Here is a 17,029-nt window from a genome sequence, read left to right as displayed (position 1 = left end):
GTCATTTTTTTATCCTCTCATTTTGAAAATCAACCAATCGATCAAACGGATCACACAAGAAAAACATGCAAGTCCTACCGATTGCATAGTTGATTTTCAAAATGGGAGGAGAAAGAGAAAGATAAAGATAAAGATAAAGATTAAAAAAAAAAAAAAAAAAAAAAAAACAATAAAGCAATTCTCGATGAAAATGAGATTATTGACTTAGACACGCATGTAGTCATAGAGAATAAGCTTTTTCATTAAAGTTAATATTGGGTCTCAATTCATGCTTGTAAGAGAATGAATTTTCTATGAAAGTTAATTATTATCTTTTTCTCTCTTCTCCAAAATATTATTTTCCATATTTATTTTAGAGGAAACTTTACAAAGGACTCTTGAACTATCACGCATTTTGAGAAGACTTCCTAAATTTTGAAAACTTTCAATTTCATCCCTCGAACTTTTAATTTGATGCAATTTACCCCATCCGTCAATTTTTGCCGTTAAAACCCTTAAAAAGACAAAATTACCCTTCGATTTTCTTTTTTTCAAAAAAAAAAAAGAAAAAGAAAAAAATGGGTCACAAGGTGGCCCAACTGTGGGTCATTTTGATTTTTTGATTTTTGATTTTATAAAAATTTTTAATTTGAAATTAAAGGCAAATTTGAATATTTATAAAAAAAAAAAGTCAAAGGTATAATGGTTATTGTATCACTTTTAACATTTAAAAACTAAAGAAGATGTTTAAATTGACTGCAATGAAAGTTGAGAGCTTCAAATTTAGAGTTTTGGACTTTGAAGGTCTTTTCAAAACGCGCAGTAGTTCAAGGGTCTAAAATGAAGTTTCCCCTTAATTTTTTTCTCTTTCAATTTTGATTGTCGCTCGCAAGTGATAATTTATTAATAGAAAGGCTTAAACAGTGTTTGACATTGCGATTTTACTTACCAAAAAAATAAGACTTTAAACCATATTGCAAAAAGTTATTCACATAATAACAAAGAAAGGTTCTAAGGTGATATGTCAAACCAACTCGAGTACTAAGAAATGATGTTATTTTTCCTTATACAGGAGAATATTTCTCTTATCCGCCCTTATATTCAGGTAATTCTCTTATCCTCTCTATTCACCACTACAGCGAAGAATTCTAGCTTCAAGCTTCCTGTTTCTTCTGACCCTTGCAATGAGATCATCAGCCCTTTTACTCAATTCCTCAGCAGGCAAAGCAAAGCCATTGTTTCCATCTAAATCCTCTTTTGCTTCTGCCCATTTAATCGCTCCAGTATCCTCTGCATCTTTACCAGTCCTTTTCACATTTTCTTCAACGCATATCAATGTTTTTGCCTGTCTCTTGACTTCAATTGTTGAAGAACTTTGAAGGCTCTGACTCTTGTTAATATACTCATGATATATAACATCATTAGCAGGAGAAGGCTTTGAGGAAAAGATTTTCGATTCTCCTATGAGAACAGCAACGATGAGATTGCCTATTATAAAGGCAAACTTGTAGCTGAAAAGGGCCGAACAGGTGTTTGGGAGAAAGACAGTGAGAAAGACCGTGAGAAAGACCTTCATGGAAGAAGAAAGGGATGGATACCAAAGAGGGCTGCAACAAAATAGGCCGCAAGTTAATATTGTCAAACAATAAAGGAATTGGTTGCCCAGAAGTTGATTGCTCTTATACTTCTTGATGGCTCTGAGCTTTTCTAAACTGAGAGGATCCATTTCGGAGTTTTTAGTATAGAAAAAAGAGTTAACTTGGGTTTTAAGGTAGGTTTAGGGGTCTTTCTTCTACTTGGTGAAAGGAACAGAGGCAATTTGGACGAAGAGTTCTGGCACCAACATAAGAAAGAAGAAGTTGGAGGATTTTCATCTGCCTGAACATGGAGCATCACAAACACAGGATTATATAGCGGGTAAAGCGGGTTATTTTGGTAAGATTCCTCAAATGGTGCTTTATTCCTATTTTTTATGACACGACTTTTAAATTAAAAAGCCATGGGTCCACGAGAGATTTGTCTGTGTTTAATTATTGGGCACTTTTCTTTTTATGTTAGCTTTCCACCACTTCAATGTTTTGATACTTTTACTGTTGCAAATCCTATTATAAGTATGGGATTGAGATTCTGTCCAGGGAGTGCAGTAGCTCTAATCTTAATTAAACGGTTTAAAATCTGTCACATGATAACTGAATGACCAAACTATCCTAGTAGTGAAAAAGGTGGTTTAGCCACTTCAACCGAGTTTTCGAGAGTGGCCGAACAACCCCTTACTGCCAACCTCAAAAGACCAAATTCCACGCTCAACGTTTCAGTTCTTAGGATGCTATAAGGACATAATAGATTTTGAGCTGTTTATCCCAGTTAGAGCTATTACACCCTTAGGATCTCAATACAATACGTATAAAGGCGACAAGAATTAAATATTTTTTCTTCTAATTAAATTGAAGAGTTAAAATTAATATTGTGATTAGTCTACTAAAAACTTGGCTGCATCTTATATGTTTTGGTGGGAACTGGAAATTGCTTCACTGATCTGATTGTGCTATTGCATTGCTGCGAACTGATCTGGCGCTGCTGGGGCTGTAGAGGTATATTCTATATTCTCCCAAAATTTATGTATCTTAAGGCTTACACTTAACCCATTAAAAGAGAATTCCACTTAAAAAGCATTTGCATCTTCTTTTACTTTCTGTGTTGCGCGCTCAATGGAAGAGAAGTGGGGGTTGGTTAAAGGAGTTGCTTAGCTTGCTTTTCCTTTAATAATTCTACCAGTAAAAGGCACATTAATTATTGAGTACTGAAACATGAAAGGGAAACTAGTAAGAAGCATGAGAATGTGCCTTCAAGAGTCTTAGTCAGAAAAGAAAATGGCTTGCTTTGGTTTTATGGTTTATTAACAGATCCCAGATAGCATGAAGAAAAACATGGGTTCTTAGCAGCTCTTAACCCTATTAAAGATAACATTAAGTAGCCTTTTATTCTCTTTCAGGTGCACTTTAAGGAAACGTACTAGACAATCCCACCTTTTTCATTCAGATTTTTTGCAAATTAATTAGTCAATAATAGTGGTTAGCGGTATCACAATCACAATAATTTTGCAGTCTAATCCAAATTCCTGTTCACATACTTGCATTTGTTTGCCATAGAAATAGATAGCTAGAGTAGTGAATTGCAAGTTTCATCATTCCTTGATGGAACTACAATTTAATGCTTAGAGGGTTTTCTCCATGGCGGGACTCAAAGTATCTTAGCAGGTGGACCTTATACCTAAAGTTGCTCAGATACCTGTTTCGGCATTGCATTATTTCTCTCATTCCCAATCCAAATTCCGGACAAAATTGTTTTAGGAAATGTCAATCCACCTTCCATGAGGTAACCGGTAATATTTGAATTGGAAATGCTTGATAAAATAACCAAACAATTACAAATTATTACCAACAAGTGTACAATAAGTTACTAGTACTTAGGCAGCCTCTCTTTTTCCTTTTGGTTGCTTTTCTCCCAGCAATCTTCCTCCCAAGATTGTGTTCTATGATAATGATCTTATTAAGGATCGTCTTGATCCTATTGGTTTGGTTTCTTGGATTAGAGAGGAAGAAAATAAAAAGTAGTGAAAGCATGCCAATCCATACTAGATATTTGTTGGAAATTGGAAATTAAATTGCTGCAGCTCTCGGTTTGGTTGAGTAATCTTTTAGGCCTCAAAATCGAATGTATCTAAATGCCTCGTCATTCAAGATATGTTTGTTTTATTTATTTGCTTGGTAGTTTGTTGTGCTATTTCTTTTTAGTAATTTATCAACAAGTTGGCAAGCGGTACACATATATTGATTATTGAGAGAGAAAGTAGCTTTTATTTTCTAGATTAATAATACAGCCTTCCAAGGTTTTGTCAATTCCTTAAATAGATCAAACTTTGCCTAATTTTAAAATTGGAAAAGTTTGATGGGCCTATCTGTTTAAACAAATGAGCTCCCTATTTGAGTGGATCGACTCCATCAAAGATCCAAAAGAAAAGGTTGATAAAGTAATAAGTATTGAATACAGTGTGGTCGGCTAAAATTAAGGCATATGCCTATACAAGCAAACATCATTTTGATTTGGATCTTTAGCAATTTTTTTTTTAATTTTTTAATTTTTTAATTTTTTAATTTTTCGACTTGTTAGTAATTCGAGCTATTTTAAAATCTAATTGCCTCAAAAGGTAGGTTGATTGTCTGAGACTTGCTCGGACAAATAGGCTCATAAAGACACTCACATTTACTGCCCAGATTGCTAGTAATTCGAACAGAAAATGTGAGAGAACCCTTATAAGGTCCACTTGCCCCCATCAGGTAAGCAAATTATCTGAGACTTGCTTGAACAAGTGGGCTCATAAAAGCACTCTCACATTTACTGCCTAATTGTTAACAATCCGAACAGTAAGTTTAAAATGTAGCAATCAATCAAGCCCAACTCTCCACTAACTAGACTTTTTGCTCCTATCGTTTCAGACATTCAATTGAAGTTTTAGCATTTTTACTTTTGAAATGCTAAAAAAGTTTCAAGAAGTATCAATTTTTGTGCGCATCACCTTGCTAAATAGTATGCTGTTTTTAATCTAGTGTTTAGAAGCATTTTCCATACTTCTTCCATTTTGGTGCTGCTCACTTGAGAATTGATTTTTTTTTTTTTTTTAATTACTTTAGAATTGATTTAAGTGCATGCTTTTACTAATTTAAGCGCATGCTAAGATTGAGGCCTATGCCCAAACAATTAAAGCATATTCGGTGCTTAATTTAAGGTCATGCTTTGTAAAAATAAATAAATAAATAAGATCATGCCTTAATTATTAGGCTCAATGGGTGTAGACATTGTGACTAGGCCCCGATGCATGTACGTACGTAAAGTACGATCAATAAAATACAAATACATGTGCAAATTATGTCAATTCTTCGTATTTTCAAACTTTTTGGCATCCAGATCTCAGCTTTCAAGACTTGTACCTTTGAATATTTGTAAATAAAGACATCCATTACTATTTTTCATCAAATAAATAACACAGTGACAGTTGTATACAAATACAGTTATACCCCCACAATTCAAAAATTCAAGAAAGAGCAAAAAAAAAAAAAAAGAATAGTTACCGTGGTTGGGTTGCAGGCTTGCACCAGCCAGAGCTCAGTCCCACGGCCATGGGCCGTGGCTAAGTCGTCATCCATGATCCAACCACGGCCGTGGCTGGTTATCACCTAGCCCCAGCCCCACTCTTTTTTTTTTATATTTTTTTTTATTTTTTATTTAAGGTCATTATTATAGTTTCATAATATTTTTTTAATCTCTCTCTCTAATTTCATTTTTCTGAAGTGAAATGGAGATGGAAATTATTCTTATATTGCAACAAAGGCATCTGAAAAGGAGCTCTATATATTGTAAATTAAACCGTGTAATTCTTTCTAGAATTTTCTATCAGGAAATTAAACAAAATAAAAAAATAGTATGAAAAGGAAAATGGATCATCAAACTTTCTTCTTGGGGTTGAAGAACTCTAGGAGTTAGTCCTCACGATCTCTAAACCATCCATTTTTCTTAATTTGCTCCCTCACAAATCTCTCATACAAGAATGCTGCCCCTTTGGTCTGAGGTAGAACTAGCCATGCCACAAATACTAGCTTCACTTCGTACCAGATTGGTATCCTGAAATTCAAGTCCAGAAAATTGCATGCTTAATTAATTAATTTGATAGATGTAAATGTTATTTAGAATATTAATTAAATTATTAAATTATTTTTTTAATTTTTTAGAATAATAATTCTTTCTTACAACTCTAGAACGGGTTGGAGGATCATCTCGAGGAGAGTAAGTAATGAGTATAAGATCCAATAAGCAAGCCACTGCTCATCATCCACTTTTGTTTTGCTCTCTATGGCCATCACTGTTTCATGTCTGTAAATGTAATCGATCCATGCAGATTTCCCCCAGTCAAAACTTATATACATAAGTTTCTTTAAACAAATCAACATAGAACACACACACAAAAGAAAAGAAAAGAAAAGAAAAAAAATTGAAATTAAGTGTTTATGCTTACAAGGGGTACAGTAGCGTCAACATTGGCCTGCATGAATCATCAAAATATGTTGAAAAGTAAAAGTTAAATATGGTATAAGAGCAAATATTTTATTTTAATTAAATATTTTACGTGTTAAATATCATCTATTTAGAAAATTATTAAATCCATATGAAGTTAAGTTTTGAGAAGAATTAACAATTTAACAAAAGGCAAGAAAAAAGAAAAGAAAAATTGATTAACAAATTGTCGCATAAAAGCTTACCCATAAAGTGAACGAACAAAGAAGAACAACATCAACAGCATCCCCATTACCCTCCACCCAGTAATTTCGTGGGTTTTCCCTAAAAACAACAAAGGAAAGTGAAAATTAACAGAGAATCTGGTTGATGATGAGTAAAGTAACAGGTTTGTCAGCCAATCAGAAAATGGTTCAGAGCTATGAGCACAAATCATCTTGAAAGGTTATCTTTTATATATATATATATATATATATATGAAACACATGGGACCGCGTGAAATGGTGGGAGAAAGTATCGGATTTATGCTTCAGTTTTTGCATGCATGTGCATGCCGGACGTGCTATTCGTAATTAACATTTAGACTGTCATCCTCATAATGGCTTTGAGCTTTTTCTTTTTTTTTTTTCAAGCACAAGCTTCGTGTTTGAAGTATCTAATTAAGCAGGCCTGGTAGTGAGTAATTGGCTTCCAACTTGCTTAGCCCGGCCACCTAAGAATTCTGGTAAAGAAGGAAATTGGATAACGACCCCTCTAATTTATCTAAGATATTCGAGCAGCTTAAGGGAAGAATTTGTAATTTGTCTAATTTGGCTGTCTATAATAGCATAATTCGAGTACAAATTAGTTATTGAGAATCTCGATTAGAATAAATTTGAAATCTTTATTAACTCCTCCACATGTACATATGTTAGCTTTAAATATCTCTGGATTCTGTAATAAATTTCCAAAAGGCCCAACAAACGATATGGCCCAGTACCTCATTCCAATTCTTAATAAGGGATCTCGAACCGTTAATCACAATAATGGGCTGGACCAATATTAGAAATGATAACGGAATAAATTAAAATTCTAACCATACTTTTTGCGTCACTTCTTACTTAATTAAATAAACCAACTAAAAATTAATCCATATAATCTTATTAAGATATCTTATTACCAACCTACCCCAACCACCACCAATGCATGATGGCATCAGGATCGATTACTTTTGTAATTCTGTTAAGAATTTGCTAGCTAGCAGGAAAAAAAAAAAGAAATTTGTATGCCCATTGTACACGTTACGAACATCACAGAATCAAAGGGTTTGAAGAAGGCCCTGATCGATTTCATTAGTAAACAGAAAATTAAATGCTTTTTGATTTAAAGTCAGAAACTTTAGTACAATCCGTCAAATATACCACAACAACATGGAGAAGAAAAACCAGAAAAGCTACACATTAAAGGAGAAGATCCACCCGACCAGCAAGGAAAATGTATTGTTAATGTCCCCCATAGTCCTTTCTCTTCAAGATGCCTCGTGATCCCCCTGTCCATTCACATACACAAAATCCCAAGTATGAATATTGAAAATGCTTAATTGGAAATAAAAATATTATATTATTAAATGTTTCAAATGGTAAATATATAAAAGAGTCACCCACTTTCTTTGGAACGATGAACTGCACGAACTTGGTCTTGCCCCTGCCATTGGGGGACTTGTGGTGATGATCATCTGATCTCACACCTCTATATTTCTTGATTTGCTCTCTCACGAATCTCTCATATAAGAAAGCTGCCCCTTGGAACTGTGGTAGAACTAGCCATGCCACAAGCAGTAGCTTCACATCATACCAAATTGGTATCCTGCACAAAACTCACACCAAATTTAAATAATCCAAAAATAAAAAGGTATTTTGCTACCTTTATATATATATATATATTTATGAAACTTTTCTTATACCACTCTAAAATTGGTTGGAGAAGCATCTCCATGAGAGAGAGGAATGAGTACAATATCCAATAAGCAAGCCACTGTTCGTCATCCAGCTTTGATGTGCTCTCCATGGCTATAACAGAGGCATATCTGTAATTGAAGGAAAAAAAAAAAAAAAACCCATTTTCTTATATATAAACACAAAACAGAAAGCTACGCTAGTTTGAATTTTCTAAGGCAAAAATACTCACAAGGGGTACAGCAACGTTAACCCCGGCCTGCATTCAATCATCAAAAATATTGGAGATTAGAAGTGAAATGAAATTTCAAGTTGATTAATTATAACAAAATTGTCACACACAAAAAAAAAAGCTTACCCAGAAAGCGAATGAACCTGGGTGATGAATGTCCAGAGTTTCCCCATAATTCTTCCCCGAGTGCTTACGTGGGTTTTTCCAGAAGAAAACAAAACAATAGAGGAAAGTGAAAGTGAACAGAAAAACTGGTTTCGAGGGGTAAAGTGATCAATCAACAAGACGCGCGGTGAGTCTAACGAGAAAGTAGTTCGGTGCTATGAAGACAAGGGGTCGTGACATTGAAGGGACGTATACTTATAGTACAAGAAATGAGATGGAGCCACGTGGCGTGATGGGAGAAAGTATCGGATTCTGCCTTAGAGCGTCGAGCTAGATCTGGCACCGTCTACACTAAAGTTGTTTCCTGTTGGGCCTTGCTATTGTTTAGTTTACTTTCGATGTACCTTAACAAATGGCTTTGTTTGTTCTTTTCCCCGAGCACAAGCCACGTGTTCATTTCGATTTGCAAAGGTCGGTCGCACGTGGCATCAGATGAAGGCTCCAAATTTATTTATGCGGGTAAAACAAGACAGGTTGCCACCGGCGTGGTGGTGAGCATATCAACGTCATGCATTGGTGTTCAACTCTCATAGGGTTTAGGGTTCTTAAAAGAAGAATATTAATATTGGACGACCTACTATAGTCTATAGCTGTGAGATTTGTGAATATTTTGGAATAAAATAATTAAGTTGATAAACTATCTTTGTTCTAAAAGTTTAAATCGATAAGCGGAGTTAGATTTAATTAAAATTAACATTTCCAACCCCAATAATGGTTCATTACGATCCTACTCGAAAGTCATAGACTAGCCCAAACAACTAAAAACTGTAGTAGCCTATTAGGCGACTCGTAGGCTGGCCCATCTACAAAGCCATAGGCCTATCCACTGTGGGCAATAATCTACTTCATCCAATGGCCAGCAGGCCCACCTACGGAATTGCAATCAGAGAAAGAAGTTACGAGATTAAGGTCAACCCAATTTTATCAAAGGCTTGTTCTTAGATAGGGCTGACCACCGCTTCCTGTGGGCGGGTGGATATTATCCACTTTGCGAAGAAAGCCCACCCATTCACCCATAGTAATAGGGAGAAAATCTGTCTTTAACCTTGCGGCCCAGTGGGCCCGTTTTAACAGGCCTGCTCACCTATATAAGCTTACATGGTGATGGGATCGGAGCGGGGTGGGCCGGATCGGATTTCTGCCTTTTCCTCTACTTGACCTGCACCCTGCGGGTTTGGAAAATCCTACCCCAGATCCGCCCACAACGACAACCACCAACACCACCCACAACAACGACGATAACGAAGATGAGGACGAAGAGGAGGAGGACAATGACGACCCTCCACCCAAGAAGCAGAAACCCCTTTCCTCCCTCACCACAACCCAGCCGTCAAACCTCGATCAACCACCACAACAACAACCCAATGACGGCGAGAGTGAGTGAGAGTCTGAGAGAGAACTGGAAGCGTGGCTAAGTTAGAAATTTAGATTGAAGTTAGGAGGATCTAAGGTTTTTTTTTTTTTCCTTTTAAGTGCTTATCAGCATAGCGGGGCGGGTACCCGTTGCCCAAAAATTTCTATACCCGCAACCCACCCCACCCCACACGGGTTGGAAGAAATCCAACATGTATCCGCAAAAAAAACACCCAAATCAGGCCGGGGCGGAGCGGATCGGGATGGGTTGGGTGGATTTTTGCACACCCATAAGTTTACATAATTGATATGGGTAGTCATAGGTGGAAATAGTAAATAAGGAATATAGCAAAGAAATGGGCTGTATATAGTTGGGAGACAGATGACCTATAATGATATTTACCATATCTTATTTTCTCTCACATCTGAACCACTCCAATGTCTAGAGGCCTGCCTTTTCCTAGCACAACGAGTGGTACACTTAACTATTTGTCATTATTATCATGCAAGTTACCTACAATTAAACACTCCCATACAAAACCATGCAAATTAACAACACCCGTCAAATCTCTATATTAATTTGCGTGTAAGATAAAGAAAAAGACCCCACTTCATTTCTCCCCCACCCTTGGAAGTAGTTGAGCTGCAAATCTATCTCCTTTAGTATTTCTTCTCCCCAATCATGTCGTTAAGAGATTGAAGATTTCCCTTTCTGTGTCATTGTTTGTCTTAGACTAGCTCTTTCTAAATTGGTTAGACCAACCAATAGTTGAAACTTGTATCCATCTCTTAAACAAGGCAACATGAGGGAAGCTACACCACCATATATTTCCTAACTTTAATTTTGGTCGAATAAACTTACTTTAGATTAGCCATGACATCAATGGCTGCAACGGGTAATGCTAGACCATACTTTGGAGAGGTTTTGGAGAAGAAGAATGTGGGCATGGCAATGGTGGGACGTTTTTTTCCTTTAAGGAGGCTGAAAAAACGAAGCTTTTCAGTGATAGCAAGTGCTAGGACTCCTCCTCGGAGCATAGATTCTGTCAATGGGAGGAAGTTTAACAATATTGGGATTAACAGGGGAGAGGCTACGTTTCTGGGTAAAAAGTGTAGCGAGTCTAGTGTTGATGCACCGCTTCATGCAGTTTTGCTTGGACGGTTTGTGGAGGAGCGGTTTGTTTATAGACAGACGTTCATTATCAGGTCGTACGAGATTGGACCAGACAAAACTGCCACCATGGAAACACTGATGAATCTGCTTCAGGTTGGTTCATGATTGTACTCCTCTGTTATCATTTCAAACCAACGGTCAAAAGAGTTCACCTTTCATCACTGGAATAAATAAAGTACTCATAGCTAGAAAGCATATTTAATTATCTGAATGATAATATTTATTGGGATGGTTGGTTGTTTTGATCAATTATGTGTACTTAATGAATTGGTACTGAAAAAACGTACGGTGTATGCAATGAGTACAGGAGACAGCTCTGAATCATGTGACGAGCTCGGGCCTTGCTGGAAATGGGTTTGGAGCTACTCGTGAGATGAGCCTACGGAAACTCATTTGGGTTGTCACACGCGTCCACATTCAAGTACAGAGATATAGCCGCTGGTATGTATTCTCCTACTCCGCACCAACAATCTCCAGCCTCTCTGGAAATATGAGATGACATTGGAATTGATTTACATTGATTTATACATATACATATGGGGCTTAGATAGTATAGATAAGCTTCTTACATTATTACGTTGCTTAAATACTGTACAATAATTAATCATTTTAGAGCTTTTTAGAATCACTTCTAGCTTCTCACCCACACATGAACCAATGTAAAACTTAATTAGTAATATAAATATTGGGTACAACTCACTCTGTAAAACTAGTTTGCAAGATCAAGAGGGTGTCCAATAACGTAGATAAGCTTGTATTTAAGTCATATGTGATACTTAGGATTGTGATGTAGACCAAAAAGCTAAGAATTTCATAAAGAGGAACGCGACAAGGCACGTAAATTGAGCTCCCTAAAAATCCTATCCGGATACTTGCAGCTAATCTTGACAATATGTTTAATTATATTTTGTTAACAATGAATAGATACTAATTTTATTTTATATTCATTAATTTAATCTGCAATCTTAATATATTTTTAATTTTTGCTTTGGCCCTCGATAAAAGTTTCAGGTTCCGTCCCTTGTGCCTAAAAACGTAGATAAGCTTGTATTTAAGTCATATATCATGCTTGGAATTGTAACATTTACCATCTTGTGAATGCCTTTATAATCTATTCAATGTGGATTATTAATCAGGCCAATATGAAACTTGGGTACTACTCTCTCAGTCACCCTACTTTGTTTACGTTTTAACTCAATTTTCTGCATGGCACATTTCATAAAAACTGCTGAGTCACCGTAGCGATAGCTTTTGCTTAAATGAAACAATAGGCAGCTCCTATGTAGTGAAGTACCAAGCAGGAAAGGGAATGATATTGCATTCAGAAGTCCAATATAAGCAACTAGCTTCCTAATCTGGACCTGTTTTGAAATTTTTCTTAGGCCTGGCTTGGCTCTTCCTTCATACTTTGGCCCTCCTGCAAAATCCTCCGTCCCTGCATTTATTAATGAAGCGATTTATAGGAAAGTTGTAGCATTGGCTCACACATTAGAGATTCTTATATTGTTTTCTTTGCAAAATTAGTATTCCAGTTCAATCTTCCTTAGAAAAATTGGAATGTGACAGGGGAGATGTTGTTGAGATTGATACTTGGGTGGATGCAGCAGGGAAAAATGGAATGCGCAGGGACTGGATAATCCGAGATTACCACACGCAAGAGATCATAACTAGAGCAACGAGGTACAGCATCTTAGGTTGCAAGAACCACTAAATTGTTTTTTACTCATAATTAATCTTGTTCTTATCTCCATGCATGCAGCACTTGGGTTATCATGAACCAAGAAACAAGAAGGTTGTCAAAAATACCGGAACAAGTGAGACAAGAGGTGCTACCATTCTACCTGAACAGAGTTGCAGTTGCTGCTGAAAAAAATGATAGTGAAAGAATTGACAAGCTAACTGATGCAACTGCAGAGAGAATTCGATCAGGTTTAGCTGTAAGTGTTGTAATCATTTCAGTCATGTCAACATTCAGCTTCAAATTATGTTGTTCTTCATAAACTGCAACTCTCTTGAAATCCAGCCAAGATGGAGCGACATGGATGCAAATCAGCATGTAAACAACGTGAAATATATTGGATGGATTCTGGAGGTACTACTCAAAGTATAAAAACTGTGTTATTATATAGAATATTTAATTTAAATAGCAATGAATCTGGTTTTTTGAAACAAACAATGTTGCCTGCAGAGTGTCCCAATGAATGTGTTGGGAAATTATGCTCTCACCAGCATGACTCTGGAGTACCGGCGTGAATGCCGGCAATCAAATTTGCTAGAATCGTTGACTAGTTCAACAGCAGCAAGTTTGAGTGAAGATTCCAACAATTACATCAATCGCAGACCAGACTTAGAGTACACACACCTGCTTCGCATGCTAGCTGATAAGGCAGAGATAGTAAGGGCAAGAACGGAGTGGCACGCAAAGCAAAGACATGTCTGAAGAAGCTGTGCACCCACTCTTTTCTTCATTTTTATTGGTTTATTTGGTGTTCTTTTTTTTTCTATCCCTTTCTTTTTACATTTTCTTATTTCAATTTTTTTCCATTGGTCGGGTTGATACTTTTGGGTCACAAACAAAGATTCCCATCTGGATATGCACATTAGTGAATAGATTATTACAAGCACTCATCTTCTAGGGCATGTAACATTTTACAAACAACTTGCAACTTCATTTATTTTATGTGATGGGTTATCTTACGATAATAGTGTGTACCTTCCCATGGAGATGTTTGTTTTCTGTTACCAGATGCAATCATTGTTTCTAAAAGGATGCAATGGCGCATGGAGATGTTTGTTTTCTGTTACCAGATGCAATCATTGTTTCTAAATGGATGCAATGGCGGTGGATGTTTTGGATAACGTTTTTCTCCCACGACAGGTTGTCTCCAATAACATGAACACCCATAAGATATCCAATAGAAGGGCTAATAGGACGAGATTTTCTATCACCGACTCTTTTTGTCCTGCAAATGTGACATGACTTAATCCGATCCAAGAGGAGATTATCTTTCATCACCGACTGTTTTTGTCCCCACGCAAACGACGTCAATTTGTGCTAAAACTTGTCGGAGTCAATGAATTTCAATCTTCACGGTTTATTTGAAACAGAAATGATGTGTTAATATATGATAATCATAACGTGAGATCAGATCTGTTGTTAGTGAATTACTGGATCGAGGCAAGTCAAATCCTTTTTAGTATACGTGGGCTATCATCTCCCGGTGGTAAATCACTAGAGACACTAACTTGGGCCGGAGGAGGGCCATGGCCCATGGGTCCATCACCGACCCAAGACAAGTCAAACCCTTTCTTGTATACGTGGGCTAATTTCTTAAAGAAATGTTTTTCTTTTTACATCTCTTGCTCATTTGATGTCTATTACCGTATAGTTTTATTGTAAATTTGCAAAAGAGATGGACTGTAGATATACAAGAAATATATATGTAGCAGGTCTAAATTATTAGAGTGTATTTAATTATTCTATATTATGAGATTTGAAAGAAGCGATAGTAGTTTAAGATGGTATCAAAGTTTATGTAGCTTCAAATATAAGCAATAAATATAATAAAGGTTGCTTAGAAAAACAAAAATAATAGAGGTAAGTCGACAGGAGGGAGGATGAACCACCAAGAAGCATTATTTAATTTATGCCTAATGTCCGACTCTAGTACCTAGGTGGTCACACGTACGCCGTCCATTGTGGGAATTATAGATCTTCCACCAGATATATTGAGAGGATTTTGACTGGAAAATCTAGTCAAAGAGTGTAATCAATGAGTGCAACGAATGAAGAAGACTCTCACAAAATGCAGCAATCGCAAGATAATCACATAATTAATTATCACATCATGACCCATTCAAACCATATTATGAGGCTGTGTGACCTAAAATTCCCTTCTCTCATCATACATTCTCGAAATCTCTTAAATGATTGTTTGAGCCCACTTGCTTCGTTATAGTTTGGTGTCCGACGGTAATCCTGATCCAACCAGGTGGAATTCAAGCTTTTGTCTCAACCGGGTATAGTGGTACGTAGGACCTGACCCAACCACCTACCTCTCATATAACACTACCCACCTTCATTAATCATTAAACGAGATCTAAATTCATGTAATACGTACTAATAGTACTCCCAACACCAAAGACCACAGAGGGAGACCATGGCCCCCCTCCACCAAAAAACGGTTAATTACCTTCTTCTTCTTTTTTCTCTCTCTAAACTATATAACATTTATTTTCATATTGTTCTCATCAACTATCATATGGACTATGATTTTCTTGCATAAAAATTCTGTTGTTAGTCAAAGTCATTAAAATAACGTGAAAAGAGAAGTTTCAAAACTAGATTTACTTAAACACCCTTAAAGTATTAAAAATATGATTTTTTTTTTTTTTATTTGAAGGCATTTTTATCATTGTACGTTAAAATACACATATTCCATCTGATTTAACGATCTTAACCAAGAAAACATGTTTTTTTGCTAAGAAATAGTAATTTTAGACGGTTGTGTCACTGAACTCATGGAAGCAAAATATAAATAAGCAGTAGTTTATGGAGAAAAATGTAATCAGCCCAAAAAAAAATTATTAAAGTTAAATTCTAGTATTGTCCTTGTGAATAAAAATAATAAAGAATATCTATTATTGGCTCAACAATAATTTTAGATGTAATAAACACATCTAGTGGACGTGGGGATCAAGCTGGATGTGATGAATTTTTTAATTCTTACACAGTAAATAGAGAGAAATAAAAAACTAATTGACATACTTGCATAATATTATTCCCATCTTAGTGTTGCACTTATTCCAAAAGATCCCTCCCTACCCCAACAAACAAAAGTCAGTAAAATAAGGGTTTTGAGTTGGAGGATCTATACATGTTGCACTAGCTCGGTTTATGGTCTCGATCACTACTTTTTGTCTCAAAATCATTACTAAAATGGAATGTGCTCCCGTTTCTATGACAATAAAGTTATTCTAAGCTTGAAGAGACACAAGCACTCTTCATATTTACAAGTGTTTTTGTTTGATCCAATAGTAGTTTGATCTTCATATATACTATAATTAATGCCTTACTCCAAGAAGAAAATTTCAACTTTAAATTCCATTTAGATCTGCAAAATCGTTAAATTATTTTCATCCCAAAATTTGATGATTTAATAATCTAATTTATTTTTTTTGTCACGTGTGAATTCACAAACTCTACCTTAATAAGTAAAGTGTAACGCGTGAAATAATTAATAGAAACGTGAGGCAAATGATTAAGACAAAATTCAAAATTATGATTTCTTTTTTCTGATTTTATCTTAAAATAATTCTTATTTAAAAAGATAAAATTTGTAAAAATAGTTAATTTAATCATTCAATTAATAATTAAATAAAATAATAAATTTCTAAAAAAATGTATATTAAATGTACATTTTCATCCATTTCTTTTGAATTGCACCAATTTAATTTTTTTTTTTTTTTTTTTAAGAACAAAAACAGATTTAAACTGGTAACATCCGTTTTATGAAGTATGATTTTCAATTGATTAATCTGTTCTATTGAATGCTGAGTGTGTCGTAATTGCTTCTTTTTTTTAGTAATGATAAAAATTATACTTTTATCGTACTACTATTATTGAGATTATGCATTAATTTTTTGTTTTATAACAAGAATAAATTTAAAAATTGATTAACATTGTTATATCATCAAAATAACAATAAAATGAAAGCAATGTTTCAAACATTATTCATTTCTTTTTCCACTTTCTACCCTTTTCTACGTACTACTTTTTCTTTTCAGTAACGTGAAGTTTGTTGCGTCATCAATGCAGTGACATTTCAACTGTTGAGGAATGACGTGTATGAAGCTACTCCTATAGTCCTATGATCTAATCTAAACCTTGCCTAACTTTATCATAGCTTTGAAGTTGTTTTACTTTGGTCCTATTCTTTCACCTTTTTGTACGTTAAAATATAGAGCCTAAATCTACTAGCCTATAACTCCAAAAGGAAACCATAGCGCATCCATCATTGCATAGTAGCAGAATCTTAAGGGAATCCTTACTTGTTCGGACACAAAACTTGCATGTGGGTTTGGATTTGTGTTGCAAATTTTGTGATAAGTTCTTATAAAATT

The 17,029-nt window shown here is 35.4% G+C and overlaps 3 protein-coding genes across 3 annotated transcripts; 1 reads left to right on the top strand and 2 right to left on the bottom strand.

The window, feature by feature from the left end:
* Window positions 1–5,480: 5,480 nt before the first annotated feature.
* LOC132176522 (HVA22-like protein e) lies at window positions 5,481–6,593 on the bottom strand. The gene is made up of 4 exons (XM_059588753.1): window positions 6,294–6,593; window positions 6,050–6,076; window positions 5,785–5,907; window positions 5,481–5,658 (listed from the first exon to the last, which is right to left on the bottom strand). The coding sequence occupies exons 1-4, from the start codon at window positions 6,482–6,484 to the stop codon at window positions 5,517–5,519; spliced, it is 483 nt and encodes a 160-aa protein (XP_059444736.1). The 5' UTR covers window positions 6,485–6,593; the 3' UTR covers window positions 5,481–5,516.
* A 749-nt stretch (window positions 6,594–7,342) lies between these two features.
* On the bottom strand, window positions 7,343–8,528 carry LOC132175938 (HVA22-like protein e). Its single transcript, XM_059588036.1, has 5 exons — window positions 8,341–8,528; window positions 8,215–8,241; window positions 7,991–8,113; window positions 7,692–7,893; window positions 7,343–7,576 (listed from the first exon to the last, which is right to left on the bottom strand). Exons 1-5 carry the CDS (start codon window positions 8,385–8,387, stop codon window positions 7,556–7,558), a joined length of 420 nt encoding a protein of 139 aa, XP_059444019.1. The 5' UTR covers window positions 8,388–8,528; the 3' UTR covers window positions 7,343–7,555.
* Window positions 8,529–10,600: 2,072 nt separating this feature from the next.
* On the top strand, window positions 10,601–13,553 carry LOC132176275 (palmitoyl-acyl carrier protein thioesterase, chloroplastic-like). The gene is made up of 6 exons (XM_059588434.1): window positions 10,601–10,999; window positions 11,214–11,347; window positions 12,473–12,586; window positions 12,666–12,843; window positions 12,930–12,998; window positions 13,095–13,553. Exons 1-6 carry the CDS (start codon window positions 10,607–10,609, stop codon window positions 13,344–13,346), a joined length of 1,140 nt encoding a protein of 379 aa, XP_059444417.1. The 5' UTR covers window positions 10,601–10,606; the 3' UTR covers window positions 13,347–13,553.
* The last annotated feature ends 3,476 nt before the right edge of the window (window positions 13,554–17,029 follow it).

This window comes from Corylus avellana, chromosome ca3 (assembly GCF_901000735.1).
Source record: "Corylus avellana chromosome ca3, CavTom2PMs-1.0".
In the NCBI taxonomy this organism is placed as follows: domain Eukaryota; kingdom Viridiplantae; phylum Streptophyta; class Magnoliopsida; order Fagales; family Betulaceae; genus Corylus; species Corylus avellana.
This window is presented reverse-complemented; position numbering and strand designations above follow the sequence as displayed.